Source organism: Aythya ferina, assembly GCF_964211825.1.
Source record: "Aythya ferina genome assembly, chromosome: 2".
NCBI lineage: Eukaryota > Metazoa > Chordata > Aves > Anseriformes > Anatidae > Aythya > Aythya ferina.
In genome coordinates, this window is record NC_140297.1 from 47,152,006 (window position 1) to 47,176,103 (window position 24,098).

Sequence of the window (24,098 nt, forward strand, 5' to 3'; positions counted from 1 at the left end):
ACAAGAAACTCTTGAGAATACAAATGGCAAAATCACTTGCTTTTTTATCTACTATTCCACAGGATTTTTTTCCCACATCTGTTACAGAAATTTGTAAGGATCATTTGACAGTCTTACCTCACTGGCTACAAGGTAAAGAAGCTCCCCAAGTGCTGGTAAAAGGCATTGTTTCAATTTGCTATTCCTGAAGTTCTCTCTGATGAGTTCAGTTAGAAGTATAATTGCCTAAAATAAGAAGAAATCATATAATAAAGTATATAATCTTTTCTCAATCAAAATGCACCCTTAAATGTAACATAGTCTCTATCTGAAATGCCATCAAAACGACATATTCTTCACTTATGCTACATAGCTATTTGCAAAGGATTTTGTAAGAAAGAAGGACAAGAAAAAAATAAGAATTACAAACCATGTTATATATTCAACATGGAGAAAAATGAAATAAATAAATAGCATAGGTGACAAATTTTCAGTCATCCTTTCTCCCCTTTTCTCCTGGGAAACAGAAGCAGATTTGTAAGAAGAAAGAAAAATAAAAAATAATAATAAAAAAAAAAGGACGACAACAACAACAACAACAAAAACATGCTAGTTGCTGTTACTTTGTTTACATGAGAAGATCTAGAAGTTCTCCTCACCATCAGGCTACAAAAAGAACAACAACAAAATGTTGTCTTCTCTGTAGATAATAAATCAGGAGATATGAAGCCTTACTGGTGCCTTACTACTTGACAACCAGACATAAACTCTTAGTTACAGAGAAATAAAACAATATAGTAAAGTAAAGGTAAAGTAGCTATACAGTATTTATATGGGGAGAAGGGGGGGAATCGAAAATTCTGATTCATCTTGTGCAGGTGACTTAATGGGAAATCACTTCCCTATACACATGCAGATTAAATTTAAACCTAACGTTTGATGCTGGAATCAGTCAATAAAGCAAGAGACCATCTAGCTACCACATGTTAAATTGAAAAGCATGCTATGTGCTGGCTGGGATACAGTTATGTCTCCAAATACACTCCACTATGTAGCAAGCATATAATAGTAGAGCAGCCAGTCGTTTCTTTAATTTAAGAAAGATGGAACTATCTACATGTTGTCCTCGTCTCCCTTGCCTTGCAAGGGCAGGAATAGAAGATACTTCAGTGAATACAGACTTAACGTACCTACTATGTCCCTTAAATATTTCCTTTCATTCTCAGAAAGGATTTAGTTCAAACACTTTAACAGTACTTAAAGAGATTAGAGCAAACAAGCTGTGTAAACAGATACAGTCTCTGAAGTCAATGGTTTCCAACAGTTTACATGATGTATGTGAGATATGAAGCTATTTTTATGTATGTTAAACAAGCAGTAATATTGCCCATACTATTTCATTTAACCCTTGGCAATGATCTTTATTTTTTATTATCAGGTTGCCCAGAGAGGTTGTGGAGCCTCCCTCTTTGGAGGGAAAGCCACTTGGACATGGACCTGGGCAAGCAGCTGGGCAGTGGTTTCTTCCAAACTCAACCATTCTGTAATTCTGGGATTTGTTCCAACTGAGCAAGTACCAGCTGTACACAGGGCGCACACAACGCATACCTCTACCCCTCGTTTCAGGAAACTCAACATTTGTGGTTCTGTTCAAATACAAACCAGCAGCACTTCAACCCAGGCCCAAGGGGTCTAAACAGTGACACTTAAAATTCACTTACTTTGTACAGTCTGTTTCCCAAGATTTTCTCAGACTTTGCACAGCAACTAAGTTAAGAATCTGACAGTCATTCTTACACTCTGGTGTCAAATTAATCCCACAAAAAGACATGAATAAAAACATGTAGTTTTCAGTTCCGATTACATGCCTTTCAGGGAAGGCTCCTTTCTCCTGTGGAGGATCTAAGTTTAACTCTCTTGAGTGTGTATAATCTTGAAACACCAGAAAATCAACTTATAATCACTAACTTTTAGTTCAGGATATGCTGATGAAAGATAGTGCCTTAATACTTATGAGCAACTCATAAGTAAATTCAGATTTATTGCAAGGCATCATCTTCCAGAGATCTTTGATAAAGACCACTTGCGAACATTTCTGGATTTATAACTGCATTCTTTGCAATATCTAATATTTATTTCTTTAAAAAGGAAAAATTCAGAAATGCATAGTTGCTTGACAAACAAATATCTTGTCTCCTATATCCTTTGTTAATATTATATGCAATTCATGTTTATAAAAGGCATAATATCCAGCAGGTAAAGGCTGGATTACAGTCTCCAACCTTACTGTCATTTGCATCTATATAGAAAGAGGCTCTAAAAACACACACACACACACACAGAAATTTCTCAAATGCTCAAAGAAAATAACCTGTGAAAACTAGTCTCAAGTTAGCAAACTTTGCAAGACAATGTTCCCTGAAAGTAACATCGTAAATTCTCAAAAGCATTTCAGGAATCAGTGAAGCAGACAGTAAAAAATAAATTAAATAAATAAATAAATAAATAAATCAGGCATTCAGTGCTTAATCACAGAAAATAATCATTTCCATTTTTAGAGGTTATTAAATGTACCTTTTTTTAAAAAAGTAAAATTTACAAATGTATTTGTCAGTACAACACATTTTGTTCCTCAGAGCTCTGAAGAGCTTTTATCCTCAACATTCTTTAATTTCTCTTACCCTTCTGACCTTAATAGCTTCATAACATAACCTCAATCTTCGTACAGAGAAATCATATAAGAACTGGAAATGTAGGCTTAAATTAATTAAAACAAGAAGATCTACTAAACAAACTTTGACCTTCTCCCCTTTTTATGTAATGCTATGCTCATTAACTGCTTTAACTTTCAGAACACTTCTTCAGACATTATTCAGGAACTTCAAGTAACCTGCCATTCCAGAGAGAACTCAACTTTCATATTTAAGTAAAGAAATAAATCTATCGGTAGGTTTTAGAGCTTCTAATATATCAGCTGGATAAAGTAGTAGTCAAGTTGGTTCAATTGCAATTTTTTAGTAAATGGTGAACAGGTAATGATAGCATTTTCTCTTTTATTACATTCGCTTTCTATACCTATACAGAATTATTTTTGCTTTTGTGATGAAATATATATATATTGAGAACTATTTTTACTGTCGAATCAATACCACTGAAGTACTTGAGCACTGTTTTATTAACATGCATTACCCATATTCAGTTAACACCCCTGAAATAGTGTTTTGACAACTCAGAATTGATTACCTGTTTGATAACGAGTTGCAGACAGCAGACCCAGCAGGCTAGCTAGGGACATTAAAGCACCATGATACCCAAGTTAAGATTGTTTGTTTGTTCACATGCAAGACCCGATGAAGAAAATGCAACTCGAATTGTACACCTCTTATAGAGAATCAAGGCAGGCTGTTCAAAATTATCAGTTTTAATGATGCGTGTCAGCCAGCAGAAATCCAATTTAACACTGATCTTGTTTTTCACCTGTAAGTTTTATTTTCCCAATGAATAGTTAATGCAATGACGTACTAAATACACTTATGTATGCAAGCCTAAAATTTTCAGAATCTTATGTTTTATTAAATAAAAAAAAAAATAAAAACTAAGCTTTGCATTTATCAAGCTGTTCCTTTACACACTTTCACTTAATTCTATTCTTCTACCTTACTATTCGGTTAAGTTTTAGAAGAATGTCATTTATATTAAATATACTAGGTTTATCTGCTCTCTTTCTGGTTGTTCATTAAAATTAAGAATTTAAGATTTAAAATTGAGATGAAATCAAGGAACAGTATTTGATGTTGGCAAACAGAAATTGCTGTTTCTTCTTTGCTCTCCCTCAAAATTTTAGGACTAGCAGACTATTATTTTTATTCAAAAGCAATAAGAGGAAGTCATGATATTTCAGTTCCCACTGTTTTCTTATTTCATACTTGAATGAAAGAGCTGTGAAACTGAATTAACAAAATTTAAAGTTATTTACTTCCATGCACTAGGAAAAAAAATGAAAAAAAATAAAGCTAGTCAGTGTAATGAATTGAAGTTTTCATTTAAAAATGGTTTATTGAACAAGAGAGAAGATCTGTATGAAGAAATCTGAGCTATGAGATCCATGGCTGATTTTTGCAAAACTGTTCAATCTTTGTTAAAAAGAAAAAAAAAAGAACTAACTGCATGAGTTTTGATACTGATTATCTTCACATGCTATAATAAATGCATCCACTAGTGGGTAATTCTAGTAACTGTAAACAGATTCATAACAAGAAACGCACAGTTAAATTACCAGAATTTAAAGATGAACAGAATTGTATGGGGGTACTATTACAGAAGGACAGATTATGGAGGATACTCTATATTCTTAAAGTAAATGCTGATGGGCTTGCAAATACAAGCATATATTTACTGTAGTCACATAGTAGTCTCTTTTTCTTTAAGTACCACAGAGTCTAACATTTGCCCAATGATTACCCCCTGTTCACCGAACACAGTTGAGTACATCAAATATTATCCAAGTGCAGGAAATAGGAGCTCACAGAACATGTCACATACTAAGCAGAAAGCTGGTGCTGTTAACCAAACTTAAGCTCTTCGCATGTCCTCTGCAACAGAGGCTATGAAACAGGTGGTCGAGATTCATCATCTGTGTTATAAGGACAATCATATATTTGTGTAAAATAAAATTATGTATTATTGCTATAATTATACAATATGAATATATTTTAACGTATATAAAATATCCTAAAAGGAGGAAGGCAAGCTGTTTCCTTCTCTGTCATGTGCACAGATTACTTCTAGTCCTGACAATATTGATTTGCACCAGATTTAAAATATTCATCCTTTCACTAGGAAAAATATATGAAAATAAATATTTTAATAAAATATTAACAATAAAACTGCTCAAAGACTTTGATACGAGGTTAAAGATTAGTATGAATTTTAGGTAAATAAGGTTTATTAGCTGGAAAAGCACACAACAGAAGTCAAATTTATATTAATCGCATAGTCTGACAAAAAGTCTCATTGCCAGCTAGAGCACATTTTTTCTTTTCAACCTGCACACATTTTCCCTTTCAATGATGTAAGTAGTAATGCACTGCAAGCTCTACAGCATCTGCTAAAAGTGTCTTAAATTTAATACATTACTTAGACCTCGTACATCAGCTGTCAAGCTGGATGGATGTAGTATAGTTATAATAAGAGAAGAAAGAAAGATTCATATCTGGATAGACAGTCATTACCTTCATTTACAACAATAGTATGTGGAGTTGATACATTAACAGATTCTCAGCCCATTTCAAGCTACTTCTGGAAGTTTCTCTGCAGTTTTAACAGTCCAGAAGTGAGAATTACAACATATTCAAAAAGAGGAGGTATTTTATGCCACTTAAATGTTAAGGTAATGTACAGATTTACAATAATTTTAAGTTTTTAATCTGTTAATATGAATGTCAGCAAGCATTAGTGAGGATTAAAACATCTGTAATTCTGCAAACCCTTACAGAGATAAAAACTGTCTATGCCTGATGCATAATGGAAATTACTTCTCAGTTCAATTTCTTTTGAGTGTACACACATGTAACACATGCAACTGATGCCACCACAATCTCACTTTCTGTGGAGAACAACAGTCTCAGCAGGCTGAGACACTACACCACAGCTGCATTGCCATTAACCAGAAAAGAATTACACCACATACTCGTCTTTAAAATGGCACATAAAGGGAAAAAGAAAACAAACAAACAAACAAACAAACACAGTGCTCTCTGGATGTTTCAAATATTTTCCCTATCTTCCTCTGTAGTTAATACATATGTTAATACATATTGTATTATTGATAACTGTACTTACACAGGGGTTGGATCCAAACATACCCGTGACAACTACAGTTCAGGGAAAGCTGGTTAAACAATATACTGAAATAAACAAATGGCTTGACTGAAGAGTAGAGTGACAGGACAGAAACAGATACTCTCATCAGATTTTTCTACAGAGTGCAGATACAAGAAGAAAGGGTCTGAGTAAGCGAAATAGTCTGTTTCTGCGAATTTTGTGTTCTGTACAATAAATTAGGTCATGGAACATGGGAGATCAAAGTCAAGTCTGACTCAGACTATGAGCATAGTATTAATACTTTCCAGAATACAGAAAAAACAGAAGCAAATATACAACACATTGCACAATTTATGCAGTAGTATAACACCTCTAGGGAGCAATACGTGTAACATTTTTCCAGGTGAAATACAACACAAAATTAATTCATCATGAAAACTCTCACCTTTTCAACTTTTAGATAACTGCTGTAAGCAGAGGTCTTAGCAGGCCAGCAGAGTAGCTAACCAGATGTCCTTATTAGCTCCATGAATATGCTTTGGTACTAACCCAAGATCCCAAAGAGATACAAGCAGTAGGAACTAACTTATAACTGCTACATTTACCAGCAAACCAAAAATGCATCCACACACACACACACACACACAAAATGAAAAAGAAAAAAAAGAAAAAAAGAAAAACACCTGCATACTGGCTTTGGGTATTTGCTTTGTTTAGGGAGAAAAGGCTATTTCTTCTCCTTGTCTTCACAGATGCACCTCAGTTTCAGATGTTCATGAATACATCCATTTTCCACCACCCTTTAAGTTTGAAGATTTTTAATGACAAGAAGTATCGGGTAAAGATGTTTGCTGCAAACAGAAGGAAGGTCCTGTGTTCCTTCTTGCCAAGGGCAAGAATGAAAAGAATTGCTCAAGTGCAAGATGCCCAAGAAGTGAAGGGTCCTTAAATTTAAAAGGATTTCTGCCTTCAAAACTGCTGTCAATGGCACTCAGCTCGAGCTGATTTACATCCCAAGGATGTCAGCTGAAGCTCTAGAAATCAGTCTTCACAGAACAAGTTTTGTCAGGAGCATCCAAAGACGAAACTGTTTTTTTTTTTTTTTTCTTCGTTTTCTCTTCCGTTTTGTTTCCCTGTATTTCTCTGCAGGTTTCTACCATTCCAGAAACACAATATTTATAAAAGGTGGGAATGAGTTTTATCGTTTTCATTAACTCTACATGAAATTACTCTAGGTCATCATCTGTTGCTTCTGGACAGCATGGCAGCGTGCCTGTTATCAACTTGATTTAGAAGCCATGCTGATGACACTCTTGAAGGCCCAATGACCATTAATAAAATATCCATGTAGGGGTGTGTAGATTGATTTATTCTGAATAGAATTTTAAATATCTTTTTAAAAATCTACAGACACTGAATATTTGCCATAAATTGTCTTTGAAATAACTTCATTTTACTGATTATTTCAAAAAACCCTTCATTCTACTCTGTGAAGGTGACAACCAGACCCAACACCATCTGGTTAGAAATTTCTCTTCTCTACAGATTTCTTTACTTTTAAGATGTGCTTCAGAGTAATAAAACATTTTTTCCCAGATTATAACTGAAAGGGCTGATATTCAGAGGAAAAGTTAGGATGACAACAAATATACAACTGATCTTGCATAACACTGAGGCTGGTTTGAACATCTTTTAGTGCTGTAATCAGAAAGCAGCAGGAAACATGAAACTATTAGGCTTTCAAGCTACCATCAGTCTGCAATTACTGTCACAAAAATTTGTTCTAGCCTAATTGTGCCAATCAAACAAGCATGTGCTGTAGAGGAAGAGGATGGATTTTTTTCTCCTATAACTAGTCTACTATTTCATTAATTTGCAAACTCAAGACTCAAGGATCTTTTTAGGTTCATTCTTCAAGCTACATATTTAGTTGCATGATTTCAATAAGCAAATTATTGAGTTGGTTAATTCAGAAAGAAATGAACTGTATCAGAAATATTAAAACTCAATTCTCAGCTATGTCAAGCTTTAATAAACATGAACTAATAGGAACACAACACAGAACTCCAATATTGTATGACATAACTTTGTAAACATTATGCAAATAGCATCCAAATTATGCCAGGAAATAGATAACAATCTCACAGATGTGTTTTCCAGAATTAATAGGAAAAGTTGTTTGTTTCATGTCAAGAAGGTTATGCATGAAAAATTTTTCAGTGTGGTCTCTTGCTCACAGTAGGAATGCTAATTTCATGATTCATTTTCTGTATATATTTGATTGTTCTACTGATATTATAACAATGTAAGAACCAAAAATATTTCAATTCCAAAGAAAAAAAATTTATTCTGGCTTAGTTATTTTAATCACAGAACCATCTAGCTCACCTAGCCTTTCATGTCCCATACACATCTCCAATGTATGTGACATATCCACTTACTTATAAAAGGAAAAAAGGAATTGGGGTGCAGAGAAAAAAAATAAAATATCACACAATGTAAACAGAACTATTTTAAAAAAAAAAAAAGTTCTGCTGGGGATGTCTTTTTGTAATACATACGATCTTTGCTGTGTACCGCTTCCTTAATATATCTGAAATATTTTAGCTAGTTAGAAAAACTGTTTTGACAAAACTTTCCTCTAAGAAATCAAAGAAACTTCCTATTTTCAACCTAGTCATCTGAAATTTACCTTATTTTCTATTCTGCAAAATTCACCTACAATATGCCACACAAATTTAACAAAAATTGATGCCACAAGCAAGGACAAATTCCCTGCACAGTGACAGAAATACTAGCGAAAGAACACATCTAATTTAAATCTAAAACACACCAACAAATTCAGCTCTTTCTGCCCCATAATATACAACCATACAAAACTCCATACTCATATTTTGCTGTGTTGTATTCATGAAAACTTTGGACAAAATATGTGGTGTTAAGTCCCAAAAGATGGAGCATAAAAAGAAAAAGAAGCATTTAGACAATCCCTTTAGTCCATTTTTCTAACAAAAAACAGTAAAGGCATTGCCTCTTTCCCTGAAACCTCTTATGAAACTTTTATCAAACATACCAAGAGTAAAAAACTTCTTAGACATATTCTTTGCAAAACTTTTCAAAACATAATAGCAATATAGAAGTAAAAGAAGGGCTGTAGTACTAACTCATTTCTTTTTAATCAGAAAATATATATGAAAATATTTTTAACACACTAAGCATAAAAAAGGTCAGAGACTATTAAGTATCAGAAAAACATCCTCCTAAACCAAGGAGTTTCTGCTTAAACTTCCTGAGAGTTAATAAAGGAAGAAGGGAAGATGCTAAATGGTAGCCTTTATGTAATTAATTTTAAAGTCAGCCAGCTGAAAGACAGACATTCGTGAGAAAGCTGGCTCCTTCAGCTGACAGATCTGCTTGCAGCTGTAAGAATTGTTCAGGTATCCCTAATGTATTTTCTACATATAGATTTAGCTGTCTGATTTTAAATACAGAAGAGGGACTGCAGTAAGTGTTCAAAAGGCTCTAGAGTTTTTGGAATTTATTTCTCTGTGAACCATCTCTGAGTACTCTCAAGAGCACAGGTTACAAAGACAACTAAAGGTGTATTCCCAAAGGCAACTTACTGGTGAAGTGTCTGACGTTTTATTTGTTAACATCACATTCATTTAGGAGAGCTGACAGGCTGAATCTTGTCATCTTTAATGCTGCAGGATAACCACCCTTATGCTTTTGTGAAAATAATAGCAATTTAGCTTAAACAGGCTGTACAAAATTTGAATTTACTTTCTCTTTTGAGAAATTAAAGTGTGCATTCTATTTTTCTTGCTTTGTGTATATATGGACAGAGCTGAAAAGGTAAACAAAAAATATTCAGTGATTTTTTTATAGATTCCCCAAATATAACCAATAAAGGCAAAATTATTCCATGCATATACGGAACAGGACACAAATATGTATTCTAAAACTTCATGAAAGTGATGCCAGAGGAGGGACAAACTGAAACTAGTTCAGCAAAAGCCTACATAGTTCAACAGTCATGAAAAACTCAGCTTCCCACTGCATGGTGTGTACATAATAAAGGCAGCTGTCAGATACATGGTACATTTCACGTAATCATTATTTTCCTCTGGAAGTAAGTTAACCTAAAACTGCTCATCACTAAAGGATCAAGACAAAAAGGTAAATCCTATTCAAGAATCCTTCAGCTGCTTTCCAAATCAAAGAAGCTTCTAGGTTTTATTCTTTGCAGCCCTCAAAAAGGATGCTTTGCACGAACTAATCCATGAAGCATTACTTTCTTCTCTTACACTTTCTTAAGAATAACCCCTGCACTCAGGCAAAAAAAAGAAAGAGGTAAATTTAGGAGTAGAAAAGTTAAAACACATAATTATTTTGGAGTTTTGTATGCAGCTGAATTGAAGGGAAAATAGAAATAATGATGATAGTGTCGACATTGAGTTAAAAGCCTAACAAATGTGCTCATCTTACTTTAACAATAACTATTGGGTCAAGCTCTATTTCTCGGTAGATCTTGCACAGTAGAAAATTCTTTGCATATTTCCTGCTCTGAAATATGAATATATATATATATATATATATATATATGCATCTCAATATTTTAAGGCAAGTTTAGTCCTCAGTATACATAATTTCCATTAACATTAAAATCAATTACTGATTCTACAGGTGCCATGGAGGTAAACTCCCTTCAACCGGAGTCACTCACCAGTAAAAGCTAACTGGGAATAATCTAGGACAGATGAATAACCAGCTTAGAAACATGACAACTTATTTTCATACTAGAGAATTCTAGTTAAAAGTATAACTTGTACATTATTACTTAGAAAGTAATTATTTTGTAGCGAAAAACAGTGCAAATGTTACTTTTAAATACAACTGTAAAATATTTCAACTAAGTAGGATTTAAAATTGTATTCCTTGCTGTATGTATTTATGTATGTATTTACAGTGGACAAAATGAAAGAAAAAAAAGTACAGAATGTCATAGAGTAAACATTTTGAACAGCTACATTTTAAACCATATGATTGTTTCATGCTAACAATCTGAGATCTTAAGCTTCAAATACTATATATAGTGTTAAAAAGTCATTAAAGAAACCCAATTATCTCACAAAAATGCAGTTAACTGCAGCAATATGCAAATAGTAAGCTAAGAGAGCAAATGACTAGGTAATATGGAAAAAAATAAAAGCTCATCAACTGAAACAAGAAACATTTTCTACTTTACAGAAAAATACAGCAGGAAGGGAACCAGAACAACAACAACAACAACAAAAAAGTCGAAAAAGTCACACTGTGCTTTAAACAGAAATCTCACAGCTTGTGTTGCAAAAATATTACAAAGATTGACAAAGATATCAAATGGTTAGAATCAACAAAAATCTGTGATTGCAGGAATATACTCAGCACATATACTGAAAATAGTCTTACAAGATGTCTGATGAGACATGAAACGCTTCCATCATTAAAAGCAATCATGAAGAATCTTTTTGCAGTGTTTCTGATGTCAGATGTGTTATTCTGTTCATAAGCAACTCAAATATGGAGACCTTACATGTGAATTGCCTATCAGTTTTATAGCATACATGTACATGCAGAAGACTGAAGGTAATTATTTTTCCACTCCAAGGTGGAAGTAAATTTTAGTGTTTTACTTCCTTCATACAAGTAAGTTTACTTCTGAGATAGCCAACATAGAAAACTTATACAAATTACTAAATGTAAATTAGTTCCAGCTACAAACATATATGGAAAGAATTCATGATTTCACAAGACAAATCTTTGTCAACCAAAACACAACGATGTTAAGTTGACCAGCTGTCAACTGTTTTGAGATTGTGTTTTGGTTTTGTGAGTGATCGGCTCTAGATACTTTAAAACAAAAAGTACAAGAAACTTGAGGTGAGCCTGAACAATCAATTTCCTTGTGCTGACATCAAACCTGAAATGTGTTTTCAGAGCCTTACAAAAATGTTTTGCTAGCATTTGTTATTTTGATACGCCTATTATCCATGTCAACACTTCTCTGAAATTTGCCAGCTTGCCAGCTTTCTCAGTTTCCTGTGGAAAGAAGCTTCTTCGTATCATTGCATAATAACTGCTTGAGAGGAGATATCTGATCACATTACACAATGAAACTTGCCCTAATTGCCACATTACACAAGGAAACTTTGCCCCTTTTCAACTTCATGAAGTGGTTTTATTCTTAAACTACAAGATAAGAAAAACATTCCAACATATATTCCCTATAATACTCATCATTTAAGAATAATTCAGACACTTTTAGTAAAGAATCTAAAACTTCAGTACTCTCAAAGAGAGGATGTTGTGTTTTTTTATTTAGTCTCATTTCTCCTCAAAAATTATCTTTAAGCTATTTCATAAAGGCTCTGTAGAAGTTAACTAGAACTGAACATAGTATTCCAGTAAATGCTGATGGTGGGGATGTCCCCCTTCTACCTTAAAACCCAGGCTGATGAAATAGAGGGGATGGCAGGATGGATTTGGACAAAACCAGACCCTGAGCCACAAACCCTGTAATACCCAACAGAAATCCCACGAGATAGATATTACAAATAAACGAACAGAAAACAGCAATTATAAAATACTTAGAAATTATAATTAGAAATAGAAAGCCACGTCCAGTATTACATAAGTATTTACCTCAAAATACTCAAGAGTCTGATGCTTTCATACCTTTAACTGATACATAATCATACCTGATTGCCTGAGTATGAAACAAATTATCTTGGTACTCCAAAAGGTAAGAAGAACACAACATGTTTTAATTCAGCTCATTTTTTCCTGAAAAAATAGATATGTTTAGTGTTCTAAAATTTCAGAAGTAGGGTGTACATATAAATCCACTTGGTTTTGAATATGTCTAACTACACTAACTTTTTTATTTTTTTAAGAGAATGAGTTAATTTCTCCATCTAGTCCTAGTAAATGAACTGAATGGTGGATAAGTGAACAAATGAAAGAGAAAGGAACACACAAAGATTTACTGCCTGTGGAATTTTGACTACGTTTGTCAACATTGACTATGTTGACAGTATTTACACAATACCTTTGTGGGTGGGCAGCATTCAAAAAAAAAAAAAGGAGGATACACATTTCAGCCATCCATGCCACGTTCTTATTTACTGCACACAGATACTAATTCTGAGCCACATACCATAATTTCAGCCACTTCAAGTCCCTGTTATGAGTGCCACCATCAGTAGAGCAAGGTTGAGTGCTATTTCCTCCATTGTGCTGGCACAAACATTTGTGTAGCAGTCCGGGTGACAGGACAGATCCAAGTTAAAATGAGCATGATTTAAAAAGAAAAGCTCCTTCAGATTGTTGTCAGCTCCCTATTGATTATTCACCTTAGGATATCAACTGAGAGTAGTGATTCATTAGTTCAGACTTTTTTGAAATGCCTATTCCTGACACACAAAAAAAGCCAATCTCTGCAAAACAAAGAAATGCAAACCCAAATAGTCCAAAGCTCAACATTTACAATATTCAGATATAACATGAAGAGCCCAAAACATGGTCTTGCTTTAGAGGTGTAAGAATGTAGAGTAAGACACTTCCTCTCTCCACTGCACAATAGTGTGTGACTTTCAGACATACATACTGGAAGGCTGGGAAGCAGAACATAGTCTTAAAACGTTTAATGGGAAGCTGTTTTCCCCAACTGCAAAATAGTATCTGGATGCCCAGTGACTTCCAGAAGTCTTCACGGGGCTGTGAATTTTGGGTCTGTTTTTCCCTGTAATGTATGTTACCCCTTAATCCTCTGTTTAATAAGCTTCCCCCAGACACATTCAGTAATCAAGGTCACAATTGTATTTATGATAGAAGCAGCCGAAGGAGAATACTGATTTGGTGTTTCATAACACCGATGTAGGACGAATATAAGTTATGCTTAGAATCCTGAATGAAATATTGAAAAGAAAACAGACAAGTCTACCAAATACCTTCTTACCTTCTGGAGATGTATATATTTATTGACTGAAGAAAAGGATCCTAAAGGCATAGCTCTTTATTATCCCCAAAATTACAGACTTGTAGAAGGAAAGAGATTTTTTGCTATAAGAACACATTAAATTGAAGAGTATTGCAAAGAGGTGTATCAGCAGCACTACTGATGTCATTTTAATGGCAAAATGTGCTATTTTATCTTTTGAAAAAAAAAAAAAAAAGAAAAATTAAAGGGCTCTATGAAAACAATCTCAATAAAATGACTTTTACAAGGGTACAAATTTTGCTTTGGTCAGGCAATTAGTCTGAGAAAATAGCAAAAAGTAATTTAATTTTGCAATTAGCAATGTTTTTCAGTTCTCTACCTGGAACTGACAAAAGGTCTTAATATTTTCTCCATCAATCCAGAATTCCATTGTAAGACAGAAGACAGACTAATTGTCATTAACATTAATTATATTTATATATTCTGTCTTTTCAACTTGGAAGAACTTCTCACATACTCTATGAGTTTTTGCCAGCAGAAGCTAATTTACCTCAGAAGTGTTTATCTTTTACTTGTCTTCCTTAATTTTCAACAATCATTTTATAGCACAGCAGACATTTGTGTGTGCAAGTATATAAGTACTTTTATGCACATATGCTCCTATACAGCTTCTGATTAGCTTATGCCTACTATCCAAAGATTATTATTTTTAATTAGTATTTTTACATACATGTTATCAGTGTAAATCAAGCAAAGTGCCATTGAAGGAAAAAGACAAGGATACTGAAATCACGAGCATTTGTGAGTAGATTAAAAAATCATTTTACAATAAAAACATCAAAACTAAATAGGTTGAGAATAAATGGTCAAGTGAATACTTTTATTTGGATTGCCTTACAATATAAGTAGTTGTATATAGGGCTAGAAACAGGAGTAATCAATGGGATCAGCCAGAAGCATGCCTTAAAGTTGGCATTCTGTAGGAATTTTAATGAAAACAAACTCTACACATGGAGCAACCAGACTACCTAGAGAAAGGATCCATAAAAACTGAACTCAACTGTGATATGAAAGTTGTAGAAAACAACCAGCGAATTGTACTTCAAAAATCATAAACAAAAAGGCTCAAATTATATGTGGTTTCACTTTGGATGAGGACAAATTAGGAGATTCCATTGCTTTGACAAAGGAAGGGCACTCTAAGCTCAGTGTTACTGAGACATTCTGTCATTCTCCATGGGGTATTAAGTTGGTTAATCTGCCCAAGGAATTCTATAAACCAACGTTTTTGTGAAGAAACTTGCAAGTACAAAAACTGTGGCAGGATCTCTGAGCCCTTTGAACTCTCAGCAGAGCAGAGGAATCAGGTCTGTAGGAAAATGGACACAGCTGCCTAGGTCACAATGCGCAACTGGTATTTACAATCAGACGATTTAAAAGAGGTATGGAAAATGACTAGATTTTTGCCTTGAAAAGGAGGGGCAGAAAGCACCTCTTTCTGGTCCTGTACCAGATAGAGAAGGACGTTGCTCCCTGACATGAGGGCATTCTGTGAAGTTGATTTATGATCTCCTACTAAAATGAAAGGCAAAGTCTGAAATTTCACATGAGAGTAGCTGTACCTCTAGTGGAAATAGTCACAGAGAGGAAGGAACAATAGCTACTTTTAATAAAAAGGACAAATTAAACATAGATGGAAGCAAACCCGAGCGTGGAAGGAATTTTTCTCTAAAATCAAGAATAAGCAGATTTTTCTTTTCAAGCATTAGCACTTAGTTCTGTAAGAACCAGTTTCAAATCCTAACTACAAAGATAAAACTTCAGCTGTTTTCCTACGATAACTAGGAATAAATAAGAGGAAATTATGCTTCTGATTTGTAAAGGGCGATTCCATGAAGATAATAAAACATAGCCATTGGTAAGTCAGCAAGTAATTGACCTATACAACATCAACAACTACTCCAATTTTTATTGCAACTGTCAGATAGAGGAAATTACACACAATATGTTTTTGCCTTCAGTGAAAGATTCCTATTCAAAGAAAAATATGCAAGAGTTTAATTTCCCTACTGCATTCTACCATCAGTCTTTTTCTAATCAATTGTATTGTTCTAGAAAACAATTAATTGGAAATAGACTAACTGCAAGTGAATTTACATTAGAATATATTGGGAGATTCAGAATAGATCAGCAGAATCAAGATGTACATAGTTCCAGTATTATATCTTTTTGTAGTCTGGTCCAGCAGAGGATGTAGTATTAAAGAGCGTTTACTTGTATTTTAATTTTGTGTTTTAGTGACCTCTGGTGGTTACATATCGAAAAATGTTTTTCACAGATGACCTCAAAGAAAGGGAAAGCCATTAATTCTTCAAAGGGCAATAAACCAAAAACTTTTGGTTTGCAGCAAATGAACATTTATTATAGCATGTGAAATGAGGATGAGGTTTCTTTCTTTCCTAAAGTTTTTCTGCTTTTTCAGGACTCGATGTTGCTATTATTTAACAAACCATTTAAACAACAAAAATAATTAATGGTGCAGTATAAGCTTCAAAGGTAGATAAAATGCCCTTAAGTAAATGTATAACTGGGTAAAAGACAGGAAACTAAGGGTAGAAATAAAGAACCAAATTTTAACATGAAATAGCCAGCAGTGCTGTCCTGTTTGAGTCTCTTGTAGGTCCCATGCTACATTTACAAATAGCAAAGAAATCACAGAAAAATGGATGAGTAAATAATGGGGTGACAGAACTGCAAAGTCTGTTGGAACAACATAGCTCTGTGATGATGGAGCAATATAAGTAGGAAAGAAAATTTATTGTATGCAGCACAGAGTACATGGTAAAAGTAATTCCAGTCTTGCATTTTCGTGAGTTCTAACTTTTCATACTTGGGAAGACAATCGTGAAGGTGTAGGAGGGAGTTCCACAAAGAGACCAAATCTGCCCAACAGTAGCCAAAAAGCAGACCATATTAGAAGTTACTGAGAACAAAACAGGAAATAAATAGAAAACCAACTACCATTCAAATCACTTATGTATCTATTTTATTAGGAGGATGCAGTCCTCCTAATAAGGTTCTTGATCTTAAAGAGATGAAACTGGGATCTGGAAGAGAACATAAGAAGGCAAGAAGGATGAATAAAATTTTAAGAGTTTTGACATGAGGAACAACTAACAAAATTAGAACCTGTCTGGAAGAGAGATGACAAAAAAGAAAAAGATAAAGATACCTTGAACACCCCACTATAACTGGTGCAGAGAAGATGAACGTGAAATGCATGTGCTTCTTGTGCAACATAAGAACTGACAGGCCTCAGAATGAGCCTATCAAGGGCAGGTCCAAACAAAGGGACTGACTGCTTCACCCAGCATATAGTTTAGCTGTGCAGTTTCTTCCCAAAGGATGTTATGGATGATAAAACATTTAAGAGGGTTCAGAAGATTACAAGACAAATTCGAATACCTGCTTCAGAAAAATCCCAGAGATGCCTATCACGGGAGGTGAAGAACAAGTGTTGGAGAAATAGGAATGCATGCTTGCATTACTCTGTGCTTCTCCAGGTTTCCCACATCTGCCTCTGTAGAGATGTCAAATTAGAGAGCCCTTTGGATTGAGGCAGTAGTGCCATTCTTCACTTGTCTGTAAGGGACTATTTATTTATTTTATTTTATTTTATTTTATTTTTATTTTAAGTAAGACCATAAAAAACAGATTTATTTAGGACTTACAGTTCTGGGGTTGTATGTTACAGACTTCCTAAGAACAGGATCATGCAGTCATTTCACATTATGTTCTGACTAGCTACAGCTTGGTTTTGACATTTCCTAAATCACAGCAGCCATCAAGAAACTTCAGCTAGACTATCAGCTGGTTCATATAAGAGGATAAATTATGGCATTATTTGTTAATACAGTACATAATGCTGTTTAAAATGTGTTTTTTTTTAAAAAACAGAAGATAGAAAATTATAAATAATTCCAACTTTTTTAAAAGCATGCAATAGCTGACAATCTACAGGAATGTTCAAACTAGCAATTCTGTTACTTGGAGGGGAAGAGAAGCAGGAATCATGACTGTAGAGATCAGAAGTTACAAACATTATACTAAAGACATGAAAACATTGGAATTAATTTTTTTGATAATTATTTTCCTCATATTAATATGGTAAGCATTCTAATTTTTTTTCATAATAATATGTTTTAATTAAAAAAAAAAAACTGCAAATAATTCACTACAGCAAGCAGAGCAGATGCTGTTTGAACTGTATTAAAATTTAGTTTTGTTAATTTTAAAAACCATAATTTTCCTAATTAATGCATATGAAAATTGATTTTAATTCATAGAAGAATGATAATGAGAATTTTCTTCTCTAGTCCTTCAGTTTAAGTGGGTCACTGGTCTCAGATTTAACTTGCTTTTTGAAGTACATGTATATTCCTAAAAAATGCTAAATTAATTCTGTGAATGATTTTATGTTAATATGAAAAACACAAAACTTGAAATATTTTGAATAAAACCATATTACAGTTCAATGTAAAGCAGCATTAGTCTATTGCTTTTACATTGTCAAAGCAGACTAGAATATACAGTGTTGAGCACAAACAACTTATAGAATCACAGAATACTGTCTATGGTGGAAACTGTGACTGCCAGTCAGCTCACTTTTGTTTGTTTGTTTTTTTACCGGAATTTTAAAAGTTAGCCATCCTTTCCTGGCTTTCCCCACTTTGTAACTTTATAAAAGACATCCCTCTCTCCCCCCCCCAAAAAAAATAATAGAAATTATGTTTTGAGAGCAGCTTTCACTACAGAATTTAAATGATATTCAACATCGCAAGATGGCCATAATCATTCTAGATAATGAAATGACAAGGTGCACTATTCATTCAAGGAAAAAAACAGAGAGGCCCACAACAGCAGAAAGATCCCTTTTTTTTTTTTTTTTTTTTTTTGGCAATTCAGCTAGCTATTATCCAGTAACATTTTCCTATGTGCCAGATCTGCACAATATTAAGACACACGACCTCACTGCTCTCTAACTCCTTGAGGAGGAGAAGCACAGATGCTGATGCCGGTCTCTGCTCCCTGGTCGCTAATGAGAGGACATGAGGGAACAGCACAAAGCAGCACCAGGGGAGGTTCAGACTGAACCTGAGGAAAAATGTCTCTACCATGAGGGTGGTCAAATGCTGGAACAGGCTTGCTGGAAAAGTGATTAATGCCTAAAGCCTGTCAGTGTTGAAGAGGCATTTAGACAATGCCCTCAGTAACATGCTTTAACTCTTGGTTGGCCCTGAAGTGGTCAGGCAGTTGGACACGATCTTCACATGTCTCTTCCAGTTGAATTATTCTATTCTGTATTTGCAAAGGGTGTTAGCATATTTGCAAAGTAAGTTTAGCAGTTGTGTTTCCTCACATTCAAATACCAGCTATACCTCATGAAGTAGAAACGATGTCAACCTCACACTTTAAACAGATATTGAACAGCAAATACTATTAAGTTTATGAAATATGTGTATGTATTACACACCAAAAAGGATGGTAAGATCATTTTAATTTCTGTTTAAATCAAATCAGTTGCACAGAATGAAAAACGAATAAACAATTCAAAATATTTTTCTTCTCCAAAGAAAGTTACTTGCTTCTTCAATTGTGCACATTCTTCAAGAATTGTGAGAAATCTCAAACAAATTCCACCTCAATAAATTTTTGTAAAAGGAAAAAAGATTTCTAAGAAGCAATTGTATTATTATAAAAATTATATTTCAGGATAACCAAATAAGTCAGCTTTTTTTCTTCTTACACCCATATAAAAGTATGACAGTGACTACTTGATTTTTCTGAAGAGAAATATAGGCTAGAGCTTTATCTTTTTGGGTGGTTCTGACACAGTTTAGTAAAGATTGCAATAACTACATAGAATAAACGCAGAAGTTAACGTATTTAATTATATTTCCATTTTCATATAAGGGGAAAAATAAAGCTGTGAAAAACTGACAGTCATTAACAATGTTAAACTTATTAACTGTGTTAAAAAAAAATAAATGGAAAGTTACCTCAGAAACAGGTACATTTTCTCTGAGTTCAGATGTGTGTAATGCCAGTAAAGCAATCACCCGAGCAACTTTAGCACGTCTGTATATGAAATACATTTTTTGTAGATGAAGAAAAACTACTTCAAAAATACCACAAAACAATCATCTTGCTGCTTATATTTTACAGATTACTAAGGAAAGGAAATATTTGAAGTGCTATTTACAGCTCAAAAGTTATTTTTATTTCATTTTTTATGCCAAATTATTTTAGTATTTCAGATTCATTTATCAAATTCATGCAAAAATATATGTTTTTTTCCTTCAGCAGTGGAAAATTGAGATTCTTTATTTGTTACAGCCTTAGTAGTAAGTCTTGCTCCCAGTTTTCCTAAAAATAGTGGAAACCCCCAAGAGATCATTTTAAACTTTTTAGCATGACTGACAAAACAAAACAAACAAACAAAAAAAAGTAGGTATCAGCAAATCAGTTTTATGTGTTTCATTAAAGAAGAAAATGTAGTAGTATTAACATTTACTAAACAAGCAGCAGAGGGCACTATCACCTTCAAATATTTCTGACAAACATTTTAAAAACCTATCCTTACAGGTATTTTACTACTATTACAGTATGGCTTAGTTTATCAAATATTGTTGCTTAAAATCACTGAATAAACCAAGTTATATAACTTTTAGAAAAAATTTTAGACATTTAATATAGTAAGTCTGGCAAAAGAGCAGCATGTTAACTCAATACTGAAAGACTTCAATATTATATACACACTGACAGTCAAGCAGTTCGAAAAACCTAAAAACTCCTAAAGAATCACTGACGATCCCATATTTGAAAAAAAATTATTTAAAATAATCATTACTTACATATCCCAGTTGGCGGCTGCACGCAGCTGCTGTATTAACACTGGAAACTATCGTTTAAAGAAGAAGATAAACATTAATGATTTTCACTGATCTGACAGAACCTGATGTTTAAAAAAAAACTCAAAATACTAGTAACTATTTAAAAATGTATTTGGATAGCATTTTCAAAAAATATTATAGATAAAGACTATAGGTATTGTCCAAACACATCAATTACCAATAAAAATGCTGAGAGTAAAAGAATATTTTTTTCTCTCTCTATATATATTTTTTTTTAATTGCTAAATGTATAAGTTTGAGAAAAATATTTTTTCTTTGTGCATACAACTATGCAGAGGAAAAAATGATGCTTTCATCTACAAATACAGATTATCATACAGTATTAACCAGCAAGTATTTAGGAAATTTAATTTAATTATTTTTGTGAGAATGGACAGCAGTAGTTGGGAAATGCTAAAAAATAGATTGATTTGACAAACAGCCACTTAAAAAATAACTAGATAATTATATCCTCATTTCTAAAATGTTCTGTTAATTAGCATTTCAGTTATTGAATTATTGTAATAGTAATAAATAAGAATTGTACAACGACAATGGAATACAGCAATTTCCAACAGTTCTCCTTTAGGAAAACTTACATGGAATTCAATAATGTTTTCATTGTTTTGTACTTAATTGGTCATATTGTTTGTCATTACACCAATAGTTTCTTGAAATATTACTAAATGAAGCTGATTTTTGCTACAACGGCAAGCATGTAAACCATGTTGATTCCTTCAGCGCTTTTACCAGCTGAGAGTTAACTAGCCGACTTGCAACTTCCTTGTGGACAGCCACAGTACACAGGTAATAGAGTAAATTCAGTTTAGAACGTGCTGCTCCTGCATTTTTCTCAGTGGAATCAAGCAATGAAGATGCTTGTTGCAAGAAGTCATTCCAGTCCACGTCCTTCATAGACGATAACTTCTCAGCTAACCATAAGAAACAAGTAGATAAAGATTGTAGAAATCAAAAAAGAAATAATACATACAAAGCATAAAAAGATATTAAAAACCTTGAGACATTTTTGAAAGTGCAACCCTCCCAAGTCACTGGTCTTTAAGCAAACATTCTACTTTTTTCTAAATATAGGACCAGTGTTTTTGACCTTAATCATTACTAATTCTTAACAACTAAGTGCAGTTTCATTACAGCAATATTGAGGTAAAAACTAATCAAAGTCAGAAAAATCACCAAAGAATCAATTGCAACAAACTTGATTTTTTAAATATATTTTTAAATAAATATTCATACAGATAGATATCTATCTAGTTAAGCTGTAAGAGTATCAGAACATTGATAACTTGAAGAGGAACACAAGTAAACAGCCACTAGGAACATTAGCATAAATGTTGTAGTTCAGCACAGCAATCATTGTATGGGAATTGAGAATTTTCCAAAGACTTCCTTATCTTTTTCAAGGGCTAACTTCAGTCCATTTTAGTAATCATATATCCCCTCAGTTTTGGCTAACTTTTTACTACCAACTTATCTGACTCCAAAACAGAAAAGAGCATGGCTATATTTTAAACCTGTCTTACACTTAAGTAGCACACTGACTAATAAAGACAATTAAAATTTACATCAGTGAAGGTGAAAAGCAGTTTGAATTTCAGGTATTTATTTCTTTTTTTCTTTCCACAATAGCAGACAAACATCAGAATATCAGACTGATATTGGACTGATATTGTAGGTATTTAAATGTAAAATTAAATAAAATACCATCTCCTCAGATTCCTGAGTCTGATCATTTTTGCCTAGGACATTAGCCAAATTCAAGATTTTTTCTTTTACTGCACTCTTAAGTGTAGTAACTATCAAATTTCTTCAACAAATTTGTAACTATCAAACAACAAATTAACTCTCCGAAATACATACTGTATAGAAAGAAAAGGGGGAACTTTGACATCTAGGAAGAGGTGCTACCTGAATTCTACAAGTACTTGCCTGATGTCCCCTTTCAAGCACACTACACCCTAACAGTACTTCCTTAAATAGACAAGAGGAAACATTCCAAAGAAAGAAATGGTACAGTCATGACAACGTGCAGCCTTTTGTTTTCAGAAATAACAGACTTGCTAGAGGTTAAAAACACTACAAAAACAAACAAAAACACCCACAAATCTATGCTATCCACTGGGAACGTTTCACAATTATATGTGGGACTGCCAAGTATTATAGCTTATCAACACTGCACATTTTAACATCCTGTTTTCATTTGCTTCTTTAACTTCGTCAAATTTTAGTCCATTTGGCTGAATATCTCAATTAAAATCTTTTTTTTTTTTTTTTTTTTTACAAAAAATATTAAAAGGAAAAAATCTGTGTTTCCCATGCTAAAAAAAATAAAACACGTTGTTGGCTGTCTTGTTTTAAATCTTTTGAGCATCAGCTTGTAATTGAAAAGTGCAAAAGAAAAAGAAAGGGTATATGTAACTATTACCACTTGAAAATTCTACTCGTTTTTGTTCTAGCTAAAAAGATAACATTTGCAACTTTAGCTTTAAAAAAAACCAACTGAGTTCTCCCCATGAGAACTTATAATCTACAAAGGGAGGCTAGTCTTAGGATAGTTACATCATCACGTGCAGAACATAGAAGTCTTAACCTCAGCAGAGCCATACCTGAATAAGCTGGTATAGATAAAGTTTTCAAGTCAAATCTAACTGGCACTTGCTTCATTATCTGTAAAAGCAAAACACACACATCACAACTAGTTTTAATGCATTTCTAGAAGTCTTTCAGCAATTGAACATGGAAACATGAATGTGAAACAAAGATAAAGGATGGCTGTACAAATTACTGCTCATTACTGAGCTGTTTTCCATTATTTCCCACTATGCATTTCTTTCAAGCAGATATATGAGATTTAACTCCATGTTTTGAGTACAATTGTTAGCATTTCCATTTAAATACTTGGTTTTATTTAACAGAAATACAAAAACATTGATTTTAAGTTTACATTTTTACCTTTCTTCTACACAGAAGAATACTCAAAGCTATATAAAGGATCCAGTCTGATACACAGCTGAAAGCTCACAAAAAGTTTAAGAAAGAAAGAAAAATAAAAGAAGGTTTTCAGTTCCACAGATTAGCAGAACACAGGGAAATTTTACAACATAAGCTGATATTTCAGCTTTTACATTTCTGCCAGCATCTAGTCAATCCATTTACAGGAGATTAAATTGCAAACTCTTCAGCATTACCAGGTGTCAGTGTCATCCATTAATGTGAAGATTGCAAAGTCTGCAGTGACTCTGATTACATGCCCATGGAATTTAGAGGGATACTTTGCATTAATTCTGAACCTAGGATTCCACGGTAAAGAAATTAGTCTGCATGTACACTTCCCCCCAGTCTCA

The 24,098-nt window shown here is 33.5% G+C and overlaps 1 protein-coding gene across 13 annotated transcripts in view; it reads right to left on the reverse strand.

Moving 5' to 3' along the window:
- Nucleotides 1-24,098, reverse strand: part of ULK4 (unc-51 like kinase 4) — a 233,796-nt gene that overhangs the window by 190,516 nt on the left and 19,182 nt on the right. For all 13 annotated transcript variants that reach the window (XM_084509482.1, XM_084509481.1, XM_084509479.1 and 10 more), the window contains 5 exons: nt 23,361-23,421; nt 21,487-21,668; nt 20,698-20,744; nt 19,843-19,921; nt 118-225 (listed from right to left, as the gene is read on the reverse strand). In XM_084509482.1, the coding sequence (XP_084365608.1) occupies nt 118-225; nt 19,843-19,921; nt 20,698-20,744; nt 21,487-21,668; nt 23,361-23,421 (477 nt within the window). The remainder of the gene's footprint in view (nt 1-117; nt 226-19,842; nt 19,922-20,697; nt 20,745-21,486; nt 21,669-23,360; nt 23,422-24,098) is intronic.